This window comes from Denticeps clupeoides, chromosome 4 (assembly GCF_900700375.1).
Source record: "Denticeps clupeoides chromosome 4, fDenClu1.1, whole genome shotgun sequence".
NCBI lineage: Eukaryota > Metazoa > Chordata > Actinopteri > Clupeiformes > Denticipitidae > Denticeps > Denticeps clupeoides.
Genome location: NC_041710.1, coordinates 15,465,378 through 15,482,952, shown reverse-complemented (window position 1 = coordinate 15,482,952; position 17,575 = coordinate 15,465,378). Strand labels below are relative to the sequence as shown.

General features: G+C 39.4%; 1 protein-coding gene and 1 long non-coding RNA gene across 2 annotated transcripts; both read right to left on the bottom strand.

Annotated features, from left to right (window-relative positions):
- Window positions 1-87: 87 nt before the first annotated feature.
- pigr (polymeric immunoglobulin receptor) lies at window positions 88-17,571 on the bottom strand. Its single transcript, XM_028975689.1, has 17 exons — window positions 17,462-17,571; window positions 15,467-15,805; window positions 15,085-15,166; window positions 14,433-14,656; window positions 13,217-13,292; window positions 12,927-13,021; window positions 12,796-12,845; window positions 12,627-12,708; window positions 10,347-10,399; window positions 9,980-10,046; window positions 8,096-8,263; window positions 7,331-7,669; window positions 6,949-7,030; window positions 1,568-1,791; window positions 753-805; window positions 547-618; window positions 88-455 (listed from the first exon to the last, which is right to left on the bottom strand). Exons 1-17 carry the CDS (start codon window positions 17,508-17,510, stop codon window positions 300-302), a joined length of 2,211 nt encoding a protein of 736 aa, XP_028831522.1. The 5' UTR covers window positions 17,511-17,571; the 3' UTR covers window positions 88-299.
- LOC114788872 (uncharacterized) lies at window positions 9,723-10,695 on the bottom strand. Its single transcript, XR_003749578.1, has 4 exons — window positions 10,632-10,695; window positions 10,347-10,399; window positions 10,138-10,212; window positions 9,723-10,046 (listed from the first exon to the last, which is right to left on the bottom strand). It is a non-coding gene; the product is annotated as an uncharacterized LOC114788872 (long non-coding RNA).
- Window positions 17,572-17,575: the final 4 nt, after the last annotated feature.

Sequence of the window (17,575 nt, the reverse complement as noted above, 5' to 3'; positions counted from 1 at the left end):
AATTTAATTCTTCTTCAAAATATATTTATATTTGCAATTGCACACAGTATAAAATGAATGATATAAAAGGTTAAAATGCATGCATTGTGTGACTGAAATTATGTAATACATTGCAATACATTGAAAGGCGCAATAGTGGTCAATACTGTATCTCATTTATCTCATATATTTTAGTGTCAGTATTTCTCAGATTTCAGGAAAATTGCAGTAAGCGTCTGCCCTCATGAAAGTAACTTTCTTCCTTCGTTTGCTGCTCTCTGCTGGACAAGGCAGGGATGGTGCCATAACCATTTATGCAATCACAAAACACAAACTAAAAATAAAAGAAAAAAACAGAACACAGATTCAACAAGTTCATGACTTCCTGTTGGTGCACATGATGGTGTACTGTAAGTCGCCTTCTGGTCCTTGTCCAGGATGGTGCTGTATACCACGTGGTCCTCTGTGGGCATAACCTGGGTGTGACATTACACATAAGAATATGTGAGCAAGGTGTACAAACATCTAAAAGGTGTTGTAAAACCATAAAGTCTAAGAGGGCCGAACCTGGTTTGTTTCGTTCTGATTCCTTTTTGTTTCGAAGACCACTGATTTGTATGACACCTCATCTTCAGGTGACTTTTAAAGCATCATAAAACATAAATGTAGATATTATAAAGTTTAAACTCATAAATGACCAAAAACAAAGATAATTAGAGCCTGTTTTGTTCAAATATTTAAACAATCCTCATAAATCGTAAAGAAACTCTTACTGAATTGTCACTGATACTCTGGCTTTCATTTGCTGCTTTCAAGTCAACGTCCTCTAAAAGACCATGGGAAAAGAACATGGTTAAAGAACCATCCTACTTTGCCTCCTCAATTCAATTTAAACTCCACCACAATAAACAGTGAAACATATGGTGTAGGTAGCAACACAGCCTCAATACAAAAAAATTTTTAAACTTACACTTTCATCAATTGATTATCAAATGTAAATGAGGTGGTACTGACTCCACAGCAACCAAATTACTATGAGAGCTGCCATCATTAGCAGCCCAAATGCTCCAGAGAATCCAGTCTTATAATTATTAACAACACATGTAAGGTAATGTAATAAATTAAAACATAGCAAACAGCCACAGAATAGGTGCGTCTAAACTTTATGAACATATTAGCCATGTATCGTCTTTCTTAGCTCAGTGACACAAGGCCATAAGTCCTCGTGTCCCTTTGGTCACTCCGTTTGGGGGACACCAGAGTGATGAAACAAGTCCAGCTGGCTGCACAAAGATATGGCAAAAGTTTGACACAACCCTCCCGATGTACCCAGGCTTGGGACAAGGACTAAGAAATGCATGTACACATACATCCCCAGTGGCTTGGGTCGCCAGGCTATGAGTGCGTCCCCGGCCTGTGCCCAATGTCCCTGGATTGGCTCTGGAAGCCATGACCCTGAATTGGATTGTTTTTTTATTGTATTGTGTTGCTTTAGAGGCACACTAATGTTTGTAACTAAACTAGATGACAGTGAAGTGACAGTTTCGGTTGAGCTTTCAGTGTTATCTGTTGTATGTAGTATACATACTTGTGGTGCGAGACGTGACTTCCACACGAACAGGCTCTTGCTGCTGACCAACTGCACACCAGTACCAGCCCTGGTCCTTTCTCTCCAGGTTCCTCAGGGTGACAGTGAACTCTCTGCTCTTATCATCAGTGATCTGCATCGATTTACTTTGGAAGTGCCCTTCAGCATCTGTCACCATGCAGGAACTCCAATCCCCAATCCTGCACCACTTCTTCTCACTCTCCCTGAAACACAAACATAGCTTATTAGATTTGTTTTTATTGAATTGTACACCATAGAAATCAATGAAATCAGTAAAATTATGTTGAAAACATTTCATATCTCAAAATATAAAAGGTGCTGGATCATGAATTTTGTCCTACAGCTATCATGAGAAGAACTGGTGACCTCTGCATTGTAGTCATATTTATGTACTCAACAAAACTGACAACAGCAAATAATAATAATAATGACAAGCATGAAAACCTTACAACAATACACAGGTAAATAACTAAAGATAATTTTATAGAGATGCTTGAACTGGCTAAAACGATGTCGGATAAAGTAATCTGCTCTGGCCCATTACCGCAGTTTCGGCGTAGCGACGAGACCTGTAGCAGGCTCCTCGATATAAATCGCTGGTTGTCGGAGTGGTGTCCAAAAAATAGAGTGGGCTTTATTAATAACTGGCCAATATTTAGGGGGAAGCCTGGTCTTTTTGGGCGAGACGGCATCCACCCCAACTGGGCGGGCGCCACTCAGTTGTCTAAAAAATTGGCTCATAGTCTTAGAACCAAAAAACAAAACTGACTCTCCAGAGCCGAGACCAGGCAGCAGACAGACCGGCTAAACCGAGCGTCTGCCATTTGCGTAGAGCCGCCACCCAGCGTGTACAATATTGACACTGTGTCTGTACCTTGCTCTATTAAAACAAGAAATTCTACAAGAAACATTAATAAAACTCATAAATATGCTGACACTGTGTCTGTTCCACGGACTGGGCGGGGTGTCTGTTTCGGGAACTTACTACCCGTTACTATCACTCCTTCTGAACGTACCACCAGCACCCCCGACATAAGAATAGGATTATTAAATGTTAGATCCATTACACCTAAAACGCTCATTGTCAATGAAATGATTACAGATCAGGGGTTCGATGTACTGTGCCTGACCGAAACTTGGTTAAAACAAAACGAATTTGTAGCATTGAACGAGTCTAGTCCTCCTGGATACAGCTATGTACACCAACCTCGCTTAACTGGAAGAGGAGGTGGCGTCGCAGTAATTTATAAGGATAACCTCGGAATTACTTATAAACCCGGACAAGGATTTAACTCTTTTGAGATCCTACATACCAATATAACTCATGTAGTCTCACAAAATAAAAATCCTAAATTCATTCCATTGATTATTATTTATAGACCCCCTGGACCCTATTCTGAGTTTCTTAGTGAATTTACAGATTTTGTCTCCAACTTAGTTGTATCTGAGGATAAAGCCCTAATTGTCGGCGACTTTAACATCCACTGTGATAAATCAGAAGACTCACTAAGAACAGCATTCCTGTCTTTATTAGACTCAGTTGGAGTTATCCAACATGTAACAGGACCTACTCACGAAGGTGGTCACATACTCGATCTTGTGTTGACCTTCGGTTTAAATATAGAAGATATAGTTACTCTTCCGCAATCTGAAATGATCTCAGATCATTTCCTCATCGCTTTTAAAATATGTCTCAGACACAACAAACTCAATCCCCCTCGTTATAGAGACAAACGGACAATTACATCAAGTACGGCACAGAGGTTTATTAATACCTTACCAGATTTATCAACGCTGATAAACTCACCGTCAGACCCCGCTGAACTTACATTTACATTACATTTACGGCATTTGGCAGACGCCCTTATCCAGAGCGACTTACAACGTGCTTTCAAGTTACCATCGATGAAGAGATCAATTCCGGTTTACTAGGACCCCAACTATGAATACATCTATTTAGTTCACTCTGTTGTAGATTCTGTACACAAAGTTCGACAACAAGAAAATTACAATCTAATCTAAGTATTCTTTAAAGAGGAAGGTCTTGAGCTGTCGTTTGAAGGTGCTCAGTGACTGAGCTGTTCTGACCTCGAGGGGAAGTTCATTCCACCACCGAGGGGCCAAGATGGAGAAAAGTCTGGATGAATGTTTTCCTTTTACCTTCAGAGATGGAGGGACCAGGCGAGCAGTACTGGAGGCTCGGAGTAAACGAGGTGCAGTGCGGGGTGTAATAAGAGCTGTGAGGTAGGATGGTGCTGCTCCATGTTTGGCTTTGTAGGCCAGCATCAGTATTTTGAACCTGATGCGTGCAGCTACTGGGAGCCAGTGGAGGGAACGTAGCAGAGGGGTGGTATGGGAGAATTTGGGAAGGTTGAAGATCAGTCGTGCTGCTGCATTTTGTATGAGTTGAAGAGGTCGGATGGTACATAGTGGTAGACCAGCTAGAAGGGAGTTACAGTAGTCCAGTCGTGAGATTACTAAGGACTGAACCAGTAGTTGGGTGGCCTGGGTTGACAGATAAGGGCGAATTCGTCTGATATTGAACTTGACCAAGCGACCAAATGTCTAGAATTAACACTGCGTAGTACGTTAGATATAGTCGCTCCCCTCAAAAGGAAGATAGTAAGAGATAAAAACTTAATTCCTTGGTATAATGATCACACGCGCTCGCTTAAGAAGACCGCCCGGAAATTAGAACGCAAATGGCGTCAAAGTAAATTAAACATATTCCGAATAGCGTGGAAGGAGAGCCTACTTAACTATAAGAAGGCTCTTAGCGCGGCTCGATCAACATATCTGTCCTCGTTAATAGACAAAAACAAAAATAATCCCGGATTCCTGTTTAAAACTATAGCCAAACTAACCAGGAATAAGACAGAAACGGATGCGACCACTCAATATAATCATAGTAGCGATGATTTTATGAATTTCTTTAATACGAAAATTGTCGCAAATAGAGAGAAGATTAAAAGCACAACAAATAGCTCCGCCGATATTCCCATGGAAAATAATCTTCTAATAGACCACCGATTAGAACGATTCAACCCTATTAAAGAGCATGAATTAATCAAATTAATCTCATCATCAAATCAATGTACTTGTGCTTTGGATCCGATTCCAACAAGACTCCTTAAGCAAATAGCACCCAATGTTATAAATTCTATCCTCAAAATTGTTAACTCGTCGCTTAGCACCGGCCACGTACCAAGTTCGTTCAAGGTAGCAGTCATTAGACCCCTGATTAAAAAGCCAGATCTTGATCGCAGTCAGCTTTCAAATTATAGACCGATATCCAACCTTCCGTTCATATCAAAAATCTTAGAAAAAGTTGTAGCCCAGCAGCTGAGCACATACCTAGACTGTAACAATATCCACGAAGTATATCAATCAGGATTTAGACCTCATCATAGCACTGAGACAGCGCTGGTTAAAGTGTTTAATGACCTGCTGTTGGCCTCTGATCAGGGGCGCATCTCGCTGCTTGTCCTGCTTGATCTGAGTGCAGCGTTTGACACTATTGATCACGCTATTCTCCTTGCCAGGTTAGAGAATGTTATCGGGATTAAGAGAACAGCCCTTGAATGGTTCAGATCATATTTGACCAACCGATATCAGTTTGTGGACATCAATGGTGTTTTGTCTTCACACAGTAAAGTAGAATTTGGTGTTCCACAAGGTTCTGTCCTAGGTCCGTTACTTTTTTCTCTATACATGTTACCTTTAGGCGACGTCATCCGCAAACACGGTATTAGCTTTCATTGCTACGCTGACGACACACAGCTGTATCTGTCAGCAATGCCAGACCAGAGGCAGCAGCTGAACAAAATAGAGAATTGTCTGAAGGACATTAGACAGTGGATGCTCACCAACTTTCTCCTGTTAAACCCTGACAAGACAGAAGCGCTTGTAATCGGGCCTCAAGCAGCCAGGCATAAACTGGCTGACTACACAATAACCCTGGATAGCCTTTCTATCTCACCGAGTATTGAAGTGAAGGATCTAGGTGTCATCATTGATGCAGGTCTCTCATTCAGTTCGCATGTAGATAATGTCACTAGAATAGCATTCTTTCACCTTAGAAATATTGCGAAAATAAGAAATATCATTTCAATGCATGATGCAGAAAAGTTGGTCCATGCATTTATTACATCAAGGTTAGATTACTGCAATGCATTATTGTCTGGATGCTCTAGTAGGTGCATGAGTAAACTCCAGCTAGTTCAGAATGCTGCAGCCAGAGTTCTAACCAGAACCAGGAAATTTGACCACATCACCCCAGTCTTACAATCACTGCACTGGTTACCCATCAAATTTAGGATTGACTACAAAATCCTACTTTTAACCTATAAAGCTCTAAATGGTCTCGCCCCACAGTACCTGAGTGAACTTTTGGTTCCTTACGAACCGCCACGCCCCCTTCGATCAATGGGTGCGGGGTCACTACTGATACCAAAGGTGCAAAAGGTCACAGCTGGGAGCAGATCCTTCTCCTATAGAGCTCCGCAGTTGTGGAACAGCTTGCCTGTCAGTGTCCGGGATTCAGACACAGTCTCAGGGTTTAAATCCAATCTCAAAACCTATCTGTTTTCTCTGGCTTTTTGCTAAAGTCCTAGACCCTCATTTCACTTGATTTTGACACAGTGTCAATTATAAAGTCCAGTTTATCACAGAGTCCCCCTGTTAGACACAGACAAAGTTAAATTCACCAGTTAGGCTGTCCTAGTTAGGGTACCGGGCCACTGTAGCACCAATATACCACATATTTCAGTATCGGTCGTACAGTCCAACCGTCTGCCGCTGCTTCTGTTTGTTTTTCTCCGAGACACGGAATCAAGCGCCCAGACTACTGGCAGATCCCAGTGATCAGACCAGCAAATAAATCCTGGTTCCTGACAACTGCTTTACAAGGACAAAACATGAAACAAACCAGAGGGTCACCACAGCCACCACCACCATTACAACTACAGCTCCAGGGATCTTCAAATGGACCAATAACATCATTACAGACACCTTATCTAGACCATGACACTTAATACATCCTGCACTTCTCCAACCCTACAACCGTAGGACTTATTATTATATCATATCCAACCCTGCACTGACACCGTTTGCAGGCTCACTCTACCCTGGAAGGGTGTCCCTCTCTGTATCACTCCTTCCCAAGGTTTCTTCCTTTCTTTTTTTCTCTCTCCTAGAGTTTTTTTTGTGTGGAGTTTTTCCTTGTGTGCAGAAGGGTCAAGTGTGGGGGGTGTCAACTGTAGGGCCTGTCAAAGCCCATTGAGACATACTGTATGTGATTTTGGGCTATATAAGAAATAAATGTTGTTGTTGTTGTTGTTGTTGTAAGTACCAGAACTTACCTGTAGCGTTCACTGTACTGACACTGAATTTTTACCGCACCCCCTTCCTCCCCACTCACCACGTTATTCACCACAGACAAGCCTGCACAGGAAACACAGCAGTTGGGGATGATGAGTATTTCTCTATACTGCTGAAGAACATGTATGTAATGAGTATGTAAATAGTCTCAGCTCTACAGCAATTAGTAGTTACACAGTGTAGTTTACTATGCAGAACCAGTCCACACACCACCAGTAAATGCATTTGGAGATACTTTATCATGTAAAACCATAAGCATGCTACATGTGTAATGGAGATTAATAAAAGAACAATGATGAGTACTATCATAAGATTATTTACTGTCTTTCTTGTCTGCTGCTGTTGACATGCAGGACTGCTTACCATGAACAACAGTTATGTGAAGGGATGTTGCATCATCGGCCTGCCATATTCCTCCCACTACCACCCCACACCAGTACCACCCAGAGTCAGCTTCCTTCAGGTCATTTATTGTCACAGTAAAGACCAGTTGAGTGGGGTCATCAGCAATGGACACCTTCTGAGCGCTCTCCTTGTGCTGATTGACAGTTTGTGCCAGTATTGTGCAGAAATCTTTAATCCGTCCCTGGCACCAGTACTTCACATTGGGGATATATTGAGGGTCATAGTGGCATGGGACAGTTATTGAATGACCCTCCAGAATGACCTGGTCTCCTAATGTTGTTACCAAACCTGCACTCCCTGCAAGAGAACAAGGAACTTTATAATCAAACAAATACATTTTTGCCCCACTGTAAGCAAGACCATGATGTCTGAGAGATCAGACGTTGGGATTAAGATCCCATGAACTCATGATGTTCTGTTTAGATAAGAGATTGTCTGGTTTGAATGCTGGACTAACATATAAGAGCTGAGTAATCAGATATAACTGCACTGCAAACAAACACGGGGTAAAATCCCAAAATTAACCTTTTGCCATGTTGACCAAGACCAGTCTAAAAACTGTTCTCTAATCTGTGCGCACGTTTGTGATGTTTTGCTACAAAAGCACATTTATATCTGTTACTTTTTACTTACAGACATTTCGGAAAGCTATGTAATGCAATGAAAGTTATTAAAAACCCTGATAAATAATTGGTTTGCACACATAATGTATGTAAAACTGACCTGAAAGCAAAGAAAAAAGCGAAAGGCCCGCCAAAATAATTTGCTTCATGCTTGCGCTCCCAAAGCCACGGACGCCGCGAGCTGGTTTGCTCAGACTTCCTACAAGGACTTGCCAGCCCCCCCATCCCATTGCTTTCGTTTCTCCCCATCCACGTGACCAGATTTGGACTAGATGTTCAGTGGCTTTAACCATTTTTATGCCACTGCACAGGCCGCTACTGCTGAAATGCTTGTAGACAGACAGAACCATGCCGATTACAGCACTTTAGTGTGTTCACAAATTAACCATTTGTGTTTATTTTATTAAAATGTTCACTTTAAAAAAGAAATAAGTAAATGCCGCTGTAGATTGTACATTGTAATTGCCTTTATTTCAGCTTGACAAGACAAACACTTTAGAAAAGTAGAAAAGGTCTGATGAGTAAAAGACAGATGAAACACCAAGGGTTTTACCAGCATTTCCATATTTTCTGTAAATCGTAGATCTTTTTGTGATGAGCAGTTGGAAGGCATTTGATATCATTTCAGATCTGGGAAAAAATTATATACAGACTGATGAGGTTTTAAAATACAGAAACATGATTTGCAACAGAAGCATGAACTAAAGAATTATTTCAATAAATGATGCATTATCAAGATGATCTTTATAAGAGTTAAGAACAGTGGGACCATGCAATAGTAAAAATAACAGAATTAATGCAGAAAATAACATGAAATTCTGTTGAGAAATTAAAGCAAAGTATTCAATCACAGTTAGGATATAAACCGAGAACATATAACACAAGAGATGAATCTAGAAGAGAGTTCATAGTGGCTATAACTGAATTTTTGTAGGTACCATTCATGTCATGCACCTTTTATATTCAAGCAGGAATTCTGAATTTCCAAAGGGGAAAGAAAAAAAAATTATGTTTAACAGTTCTCTACAGTACATAAAATAAATAAATAAATAAATAAGAATAGAGAGAATATTTTTTAGAAAATTTTTAGAGAGAATAAAGAGAATATTTTTGGTTTAGCAGCAATGAGAAAGAGTTTATGGACCATAACTTTATTTATTAATAAAATATCCCAGGGGTAAGTGAACAGTACTAATAAATTGTGTGATTTAAACTTTATAGCACAGTCAATGTGAACAGTTTCTTTTCTGTTCCTTAGAGTCCGGAGAGACTGCAAGAGAAATTCAGCTACTTGATCATGGCCAGAACCAAGATAGTGGGAGATATCGGGTCTGAGGGGCTGGCCTGGGCTAGGCTGACTGCTCCGGTTCTGCGCAAACCCAGACATGTTCACTGCCAGCTGTGTTGCTCCAGTGGGGAGCTCAGACATGTCGTGGTCACCGCACGCCATCATGGAAGGTAGCGGACAGTGTCCTCATGCTATGCTATGATTGCCACACTGGTGCTGCAGTAACTGGCTGCATGTTTTGTGTTTTTTCCCCTGCAGAGACACTTACCGTTGTGCACGCAACAGTGACTGGGGAGACTTATTTACTTAATTTAATTCTTCTTCAAAATATATTTATATTTGCAATTGCACACAGTCTAAAATGAATGATATAAAAGGTTAAAATGCATGCATTGTGTGACTGAAATTATGTAATACATTGCAATACATTGAAAGGCGCAATAGTGGTCAATACTGTATCTCATTTATCTCATATGTTTTAGTGTCAGCATTTCTCAGATTTCAGGAAAATTGCAGTAAGCGTCTGCCCTCATGAAAGTAACTTTCTTCCTTTGTTTGCTGCTCTCTGCTGGACAAGGCAGGGATGGTGCCATAACCATTTATGCAATCACAAAACACAAACTAAAAATAAAATAAAAAAACAGAACACAGATTCAACAAGTTCATGACTTCCTGTTGGTGCACATGATGGTGTACTGTAAGTCGCCTTCTGGTCCTTGTCCAGGATGGTGCTGTATACCACGTGGTCCTCTGTGGGCATAACCTGGGTGTGACATTACACATAAGAATATGTGAGCAAGGTGTACAAACATCTAAAAGGTGTTGTAAAACCATAAAGTCTAAGAGGGCCGAACCTGGTTTGTTTCGTTCTGATTCCTTTTTGTCTTCCTTTTGACCACTGATTTGTATAACACCTCATCTTCAGGTGACTTTTAAAGCATCATAAAACATAAATGTAGATATTATAAAGTTTAAACTCATAAATGACCAAAAACAAAGATAATTAGAGCCTGTTTTATTCAAATATTTAAACAATCGTCATAAATCGTAAAGAAACTCTTACTGAATTGTCACTCATACTCTGGCTTTCATTTGCTGCTTTCAAGTCAACGTCCTCTAAAAGACCATGGGAAAAGAACATGGTTAAAGAACCATCCTACTTTGCCTCCTCAATTCAATTTAAACTCCACCACAATAAACAGTGAAACATATGGTGTAGGTAGGAAATAGCAACACAGCCTCAGTTCAAAAAAATGTTTTAAACTTACACTTTCATCAATTGATTAATTATCAAATGTAAATGAGGTGGTACTGACTCCGCCTTTTCCACAGCAATCAAATTACTTACAGCTGCCATCATGAGTATTAGCAGCCCAAATGCTCCAGAGAATCCAGTCTCCATCACGTCTTGGTTATAAATCAAAGAAAATGCAAGATATTGTATATAGGTTAATTATTGGCATAAAACTTTCATTTACAGCATTTATCACTTTCTTACTTAACCTTAACATATATAGAGGTTAAAATTTCATGCAAAAAACAAAAATGTCTTTGTGTCAAATCTCTTGCAAATGTTTAAACACTGTTTAAAAGTGACTGTAAAAGCAATTTTGGGAAAACATTACATCTCATAAATGCCTCAAACAGTCAAATGTAAAACTTACTTGTCTCCTTCATCATCCAAAAGAGATGATGTCGTTGTATGTACATGGAAGGAAATGGTTATGCATCAAATGAAGCCCAAAGAATCTTCACTGCACACCAATAGACACCACTGTCTGCAGGCTGTGGGTCCTTCAGATTGACACTGAAGACATGACATGTTGTGTTGCAGCCAGCGGTTTTCGTTAGTGAATATTCCAATGTGGTGCAGAATGTCCAGTGATGCCCCCTGCACCAGTATTTGTGGTTAAGGGAACACCTTTCATCATATGCACATTCGATGGTGACAGGATTTCCTTGAGTTACAGTTACCTTACTTTTTGTCTTTATACTGAAAGTGCCTGTTTAACACAGACAAAAAACTTTGGTTAACTTTCCACAGTAGACTAATTTGACAGTGTTACATACACATGTTTGTTTAGCATACAGATAAATGAGAAAAAGATTTTCATGTTTGCACAAAGAAATTAAATCAGATTTACTTCCCATGTGTTTTATATAGAATTCTGATCCTTCCTCTTTTCACTTATTCATGATTCCGCACTCATGAGCCCCAAATGACAAAAATGTTGCACATCTGATCTGATATTTTTTCAAACCCTAAATTTTGCATGCAAATTTAGATTATTTTCATATGGAGGCACACAGTAACACATGACACAGGTTTCACAGCATTTTGGGTGCTGATTTTACACAAACACTTGAAAAATCAACATGAGTCCGCTATGAAAACTGCATTTTATTTATAAAAAACAAATTAATTTTATTTCCATGTTATTTAATTAGTTCAGATGTTTTATTTGATTGACAACCCAAACATTTGAAATTATTCAGTTTGTTCCATTTTTTTTTTAATATTTGTATTCTGAATTTTCCTTATTGTCTTATTGTCTTCTTGTTTGTAAAGCACTTTGAATTGCCCTGTGTGCGAAGTGTTATGTAAATGAAAGTCTACATAAATTAACTTGCCTTGCTTTATATCTTCACTATACAGAGTCAGTGAAAAAGCTAATTAAGAACTGGACAGAATGATAAGCGGCTTCCCATGGACACATGTACATGTCTGATTTTAATGACACACTGAAGATTAAAAGGCAATAAGGTTTACAATTGTGCTACAGTTATTATATACAGTTATTAAAAATGTCCAATAGATATATTTATTTAATGCAGAGCACCAGTTACATTCTTGTTTGCTTTATAACTTGAATGATCTGGAAGCCTATGGGAAAAGACTAGTGATTAAATCCTGCATCTGAAATCAAGCATCAGCAACCACAATTGGATGGGTGCCAGAAAAGTGAAGACTTAAGTTTAGAGAATTATTAAACAACAATATATCACATTTTTCTTTATTTTACTTGGCAGGTTACAAATTCTGGTGGTGGGAGCAAGGTTCAGATCAACCAAGTTTCACTTAGATATTTGTAATATTACATTCTTAAAAATATGCTTGTGTTTGTGTGTTCGGTGATTGTTTATAATCAATGAAAAGATCCAGTCCATCAATGTATGTGAAGCCATTAACTGATTGCAGCTATGAATATGGTTATTATAACATTCATGTGCCTGTGTCGTAGTAAGATGGCATATGACATTGCATGACATAGACAAACATTTAATCTACATATCTTAAACACTGACATGCATATTAAAGGAATTCTAACAGGCCACATTTAACTGAGCATGTGCACCTTTTGGTCTGGGGAGCTCAAGAAGACAACAGTAGTATTATTCCACTCAACTTCTCTGTTCAGGGGAACCTGAGATAAACACAAGCATAAGAGATGACAGTGCTTACATTCATGAATACATTACTGCTGTCTAATATAATTTGGGTAGATACTCACTGCTAGGCTTGGCTCCATCTTACCAGCTTCCTTTAATAGGAGTGTCTTCCCTGGACAAACACAAAGAATGCGCCAGCTCATTCTATGGCTAAAGAAAATGCTCACGTCATAATCAAAGACAATAAACTCACTGTAATGTTTCATCCACCTCCGTGCCACCAAGAATGCCGACACCAAGAGGAAGAAAACTCCGCAAATCAACAGAGGGATCAGCCAGTTGTTGGGGCTAAAGCAGAAAACAGTAGAGTAAATTTCTGCTTCAGTATTATTTCTAAAGTTACATAGACAGCCCTGACTGGAAAAGTCATACTAGTTGCTTATTCACTGCTATAGTTTATGTAAAACATGAAAGTGACTGTCTGGTCCTTTCTTGCAGCATCTGTCACATATGGATAATTATGGAAATTAATGTTGATGTCACCTCTGTAATGCATATCTCTTGTCCAGTCCTGTATTTATGGCCACAGTGGCCAGCAGTGCCTGGTGTGAAGAAGGAGCTGTGAACGGGAAAATGGAAAAGATGTAACATTCTCCATTCTGGTAGGTAAGACTGTAATTCTTCACACTTTGGTGTGTGCGAGTTGTCATGAGACCCACGATCTTGTAGAGTTCCTTTTGGAGTTAAAACAGTGATTGTAACATCAAATTATAAACAACGGTAAAGTATACTAACTCCACAAATCATCTGAATCCTTGAGGTACTATGGTTTAATCAGATTCATTCAATTTTACATTGTGCCTGATGGGGTGAGAGATATGACTATTTCCATGCAGTAGGCCCAACTTTACATTAGGGTGAGTGTCCCCTTTTGGTCACACTAATACTTCTTCCAGCAACAATAAAGGAGGCTTCCCACTGTTAACAATTCTGTGTAATATGTCTGTAATGACGTAAATTGTGACTGGATTACAGTAAATGCTTATCAAGAGAACACACCTACTCATTTATGGGTCTTGCATTTTTATACATTAAAGAACAAAAAAACACAAGACATATAACTATATAATATTTGTTACTTATTTAGCCAATGCTTTTGCTGTTTCTTACTCCTCTCAGGTTTTTAATGCTGTATCTTAACCTAATGTAATTGCTATTGTTATTTTTTCAAATGTAATGTAATGTGCATTAAAACTAAAATTACTTATAATTATTAACAACACATGTAAGGTAATGTAATAAATTAAAACATAGCATCTAAACCTTTGACAAAGTTTATGAACATATTAGCCATGTATTGTCTTTCTTAGCTCAGTGACACAAGGCCATAAGTCCTTGTGCCCCTTTGGTCACTCTGTTTGGGGGACACCAGAGTGGAGAAACAAGTCTGGCTGGCTGCACAAAGATATGGCAAAAGTTTGACACAACCCTCCCAATGTACCCAGGCTTGGGACAAGGACTAAGAAAAGCATGTACACATACAACCCCAGTGGCTTGGGTCGCCAGGCTATGAGTGCGTCCCCGGCCTGTGCCCAATGTCCCTGGATGGGCTCTGGAAGCCATGACCCTGAATTGGATTGTTTTTTATTGTATTGTGTTTCTTTAGAGGCACACTAATGGTTGTAACTAAACTTGATGACAGTGAAGTGACAGTTTCGGTTGAACTTTCAGTGTTATCTGTTGTATGTAGTATACATACTTGTGGTGCGAGATGTGACTTCCACACGAACAGGCTCTTGCTCTTGACCAACTGCACACCAGTACCAGCCCTGGTCCTTTTTCTCCAGGTTCCTCAGGGTAACAGTGAACTCTCTGCTCTTATCATCAGTGATCTGCATCGATTTACTTTGGAAGTGCCCTTCAGCATCTGTCACCATGCAGGAACTCCAATCCCCACTCCTGCACCACTTCTTCTGACTCTCCCTGAAACACAAACATAGCTTATTAGATTTGTTTTTATTGAATTGTACACCATAGAAATCAATGAAATCAGTAAAATTATGTTGAAAACATTTCATATCTCAAAACAAATGACTCAAAATGCTAATCTAACAAAATATCCTAGTCATAGTCAGATTTTTAAACCAAGTAGAGGAAATTCTGGGTTTCTTCATCTTAAAATAGTTTCTCTTGGGGGGTTCTGAGTTTCTGCTTGGATCATGAATTTTGTCCTACAGCTATCATGAGAAGATTTGTTTTGAACTGGTGACCTGGTGACCTTTGTTTTGAACTGGTGACCTCTGCATTGTAGTCATATTTATGTACTCAACAAAACTGACAACAGCAAATAATAATAATAATGACAAGCATGAAAACCTTACAACAATACACAGGTAAGTACCAGAACTTACCTGTAGCGTTCACTGTACTGACACTGAATTTTTACTGCACCCCCTTCCTCCCCACTCACCACGTTATTCACCACAGACAAGCCTGCACAGGAAACACAGCAGTTGGGGATGATGAGTATTTCTCTATACTGCTGAAGAACATGTATGTAATGAGTATGTAAATAGTCTCAGCTCTACAGCAATTAGTAGTTACACAGTGTAGTTTACTATGCAGAACCAGTCCACACACCACCAGTAAATGCATTTGGAGATACTTTATCATGTAAAACCATAAGCATGCTACATGTGTAATGGAGATTAATATAAGAACAATGATGAGTACTATCATAAGATTATTTACTGTCTTTCTTGTCTGCTGCTGTTGACATGCAGGACTGCTTACCATGAACAACACTTATGTGAAGGGATGTTGCATCATCGGCCTGCCATATTCCTCCCACTTCCACCCCACACCAGTACCACCCAGAGTCAGCTTCCTTCAGGTCATTTATTGTCACAGTAAAGACCAGTTGAGTGGGGTCATCAGCAATGGACACCTTCTGAGCGCTCTCCTTGTGCTGATTGACAGTCTGTGCCAGTTTTGTGCAGAAATCTTTCATCCGTCCCTGGCACCAGTACTTCACATTGGGGATATATTGAGGGTCATAGTGGCATGGGACAGTTATTGAACGACCCTCCAGAATGACCTGGTCTCCTAACGTTGTTACCAAACCTGCACTCCCTGCAAGAGAACAAGGAACTTTATAATCAAACAAATACATTTTTGCCCCACTGTAAGCAAGACCATGATGTCTGAGAGATCAGACGTTAGGATTAAGATCCCATGAACTCATGATGTTCTGTTTAGATAAGAGATTGGCTGGTTTGAATGAATGATCTTCTGCACATTTATAAGTTTATGTGTTTCTATCCAAACCAAAGACAAGGCCAAACTGATTGGCCAAATTGGTCTTTGACAAAGAAATGAAAGTAATTATTTTTCTATTGTCCTTGTAATACATGGTATAGCTTTGCATTTAAAGCATCACCTTTTGTGAGTGGGCAGCCATGAAAGGTGCAGCGTGTGAGGATGGTACCTCAGTGGCACCCTGATGGTTCGGGATTTGAACTGCTACCTTTTGGTCATAAGTCTGCTTCCTTAGCTGCTAGGCCACAACAACTACACTGAAATCCCTAGAATGAAACATTTATTAGTAGGTTCTCTTTGTAAAATCAACAGATCCAGACAAGAACCTTTTGAAAGATATTTTGTACTTTATATGTTACTGCAGTCAACTGTAATAATAATATTTCCAGCTATTATAAAGCATGACAGGCTCTCAAACTACTAGTACTCAGGCTCCCTGAAATGCAATATCAGGAGTCTCTCAGATTATTGTTGATATTCAAAATGCTTTAATGTTGGTGGTATTTGGAGAGAATTTTTTTAGAGATGGTACTCACAATGAAAACTTTAAGAGCCAGTGATCTATGAGATCACGACCTCTGTCCTTCACAACTCTGCTGGACTAACATATAAGAGCTGAGTAATAAGATATTACTGCACTACAAACAAACACGGGGTAAAATCCCAAAATGACCCTTTTGCCATGTTGACCAAGACCAGTCTAAAAACGGTTCTCTAATCTGTGCGCACGTTTGTGACGGTTTGCTACAAAAGCACATTTATATCTGTTAATTTTACTAACAGACATTAAGTGTTTTTTTTTTATTGCGTTGCATTGCAGTCAGCTATGAAAATACAACAGTAACTGCTGCTGACGTATTCCTAAAAAAAAATTATAATTCTGCACTTCTTTCTCAGATCCCGATAGCAAAAACTGTTCACACATAAAGGACAGACACAGTAAGGAGACAGGAAATAGTCAAGCAATTGCTTCCTCCATCTTCAAAAATAGTACTGTCTATAAACATAATGATAAAAGCGAGAAATTTCATAGATCTAACAGTGAAACGTACTGCAATCTAGATTCTTGAAGATTCAGTGAAACGGCTGAAGAGAAAAGAAGAGAAAATTTAACAAGTGTTTAGTCTTTAGCCCTGAAAACATCCTTTCCCATTTAGGGTATTTATCAGACGCCCTTATCCAGAGCGACTTACAATCATTAGTTACAGGGACAGTCTCCCTGGAGACACTTAGGGTTACGTGTCTTACTCAGGGACACAATGGTAGTAAGTGGGATTTGAACCTAGGTCTTCTGGTTCATAGGCGAGTGTGTTACCCACTAGGCTACTACCACCCTTTTCCCATTCCTGCTCATCTGGAAAACATTGTCAACATGTCAATTTTACAGCTTCGGAAAGCTATGTAAAGCAATGAGTTATTAAAAACCCTGATAAATAATTGGTTTGCACACATAGTGTATGTAAAACTGACCTGAAAGCAAAGACAAAAGCAAAAGGCCCGCCAAAATAATTTGCTTCATGCTTGCGCTCCCAAAGCCACGGACGCCGCGAGCTGGTTTGCTCAGACTTCCTACAAGAACTTTCC

Excerpts from the sequence above, each read along its gene's own strand:
- pigr (XM_028975689.1), bottom strand. The coding sequence starts at position 17,510 with ATGAAGCAAATTATTTTGGCGGGCCTTTTGCTTTTGTCTTTGCTTTCA. Across the intron at positions 8,264-9,979 it reads GGACCAGAAGGCGACTTACA|TCCAAATCTGGTCACGTGGA; the intron begins GTACACCATCAT and ends CTGAACATCTAG. Across the intron at positions 7,670-8,095 it reads GCTTTTTTCTTTGCTTTCAG|GGAGTGCAGGTTTGGTAACA; the intron begins GTCAGTTTTACA and ends GTTCTCTTGCAG.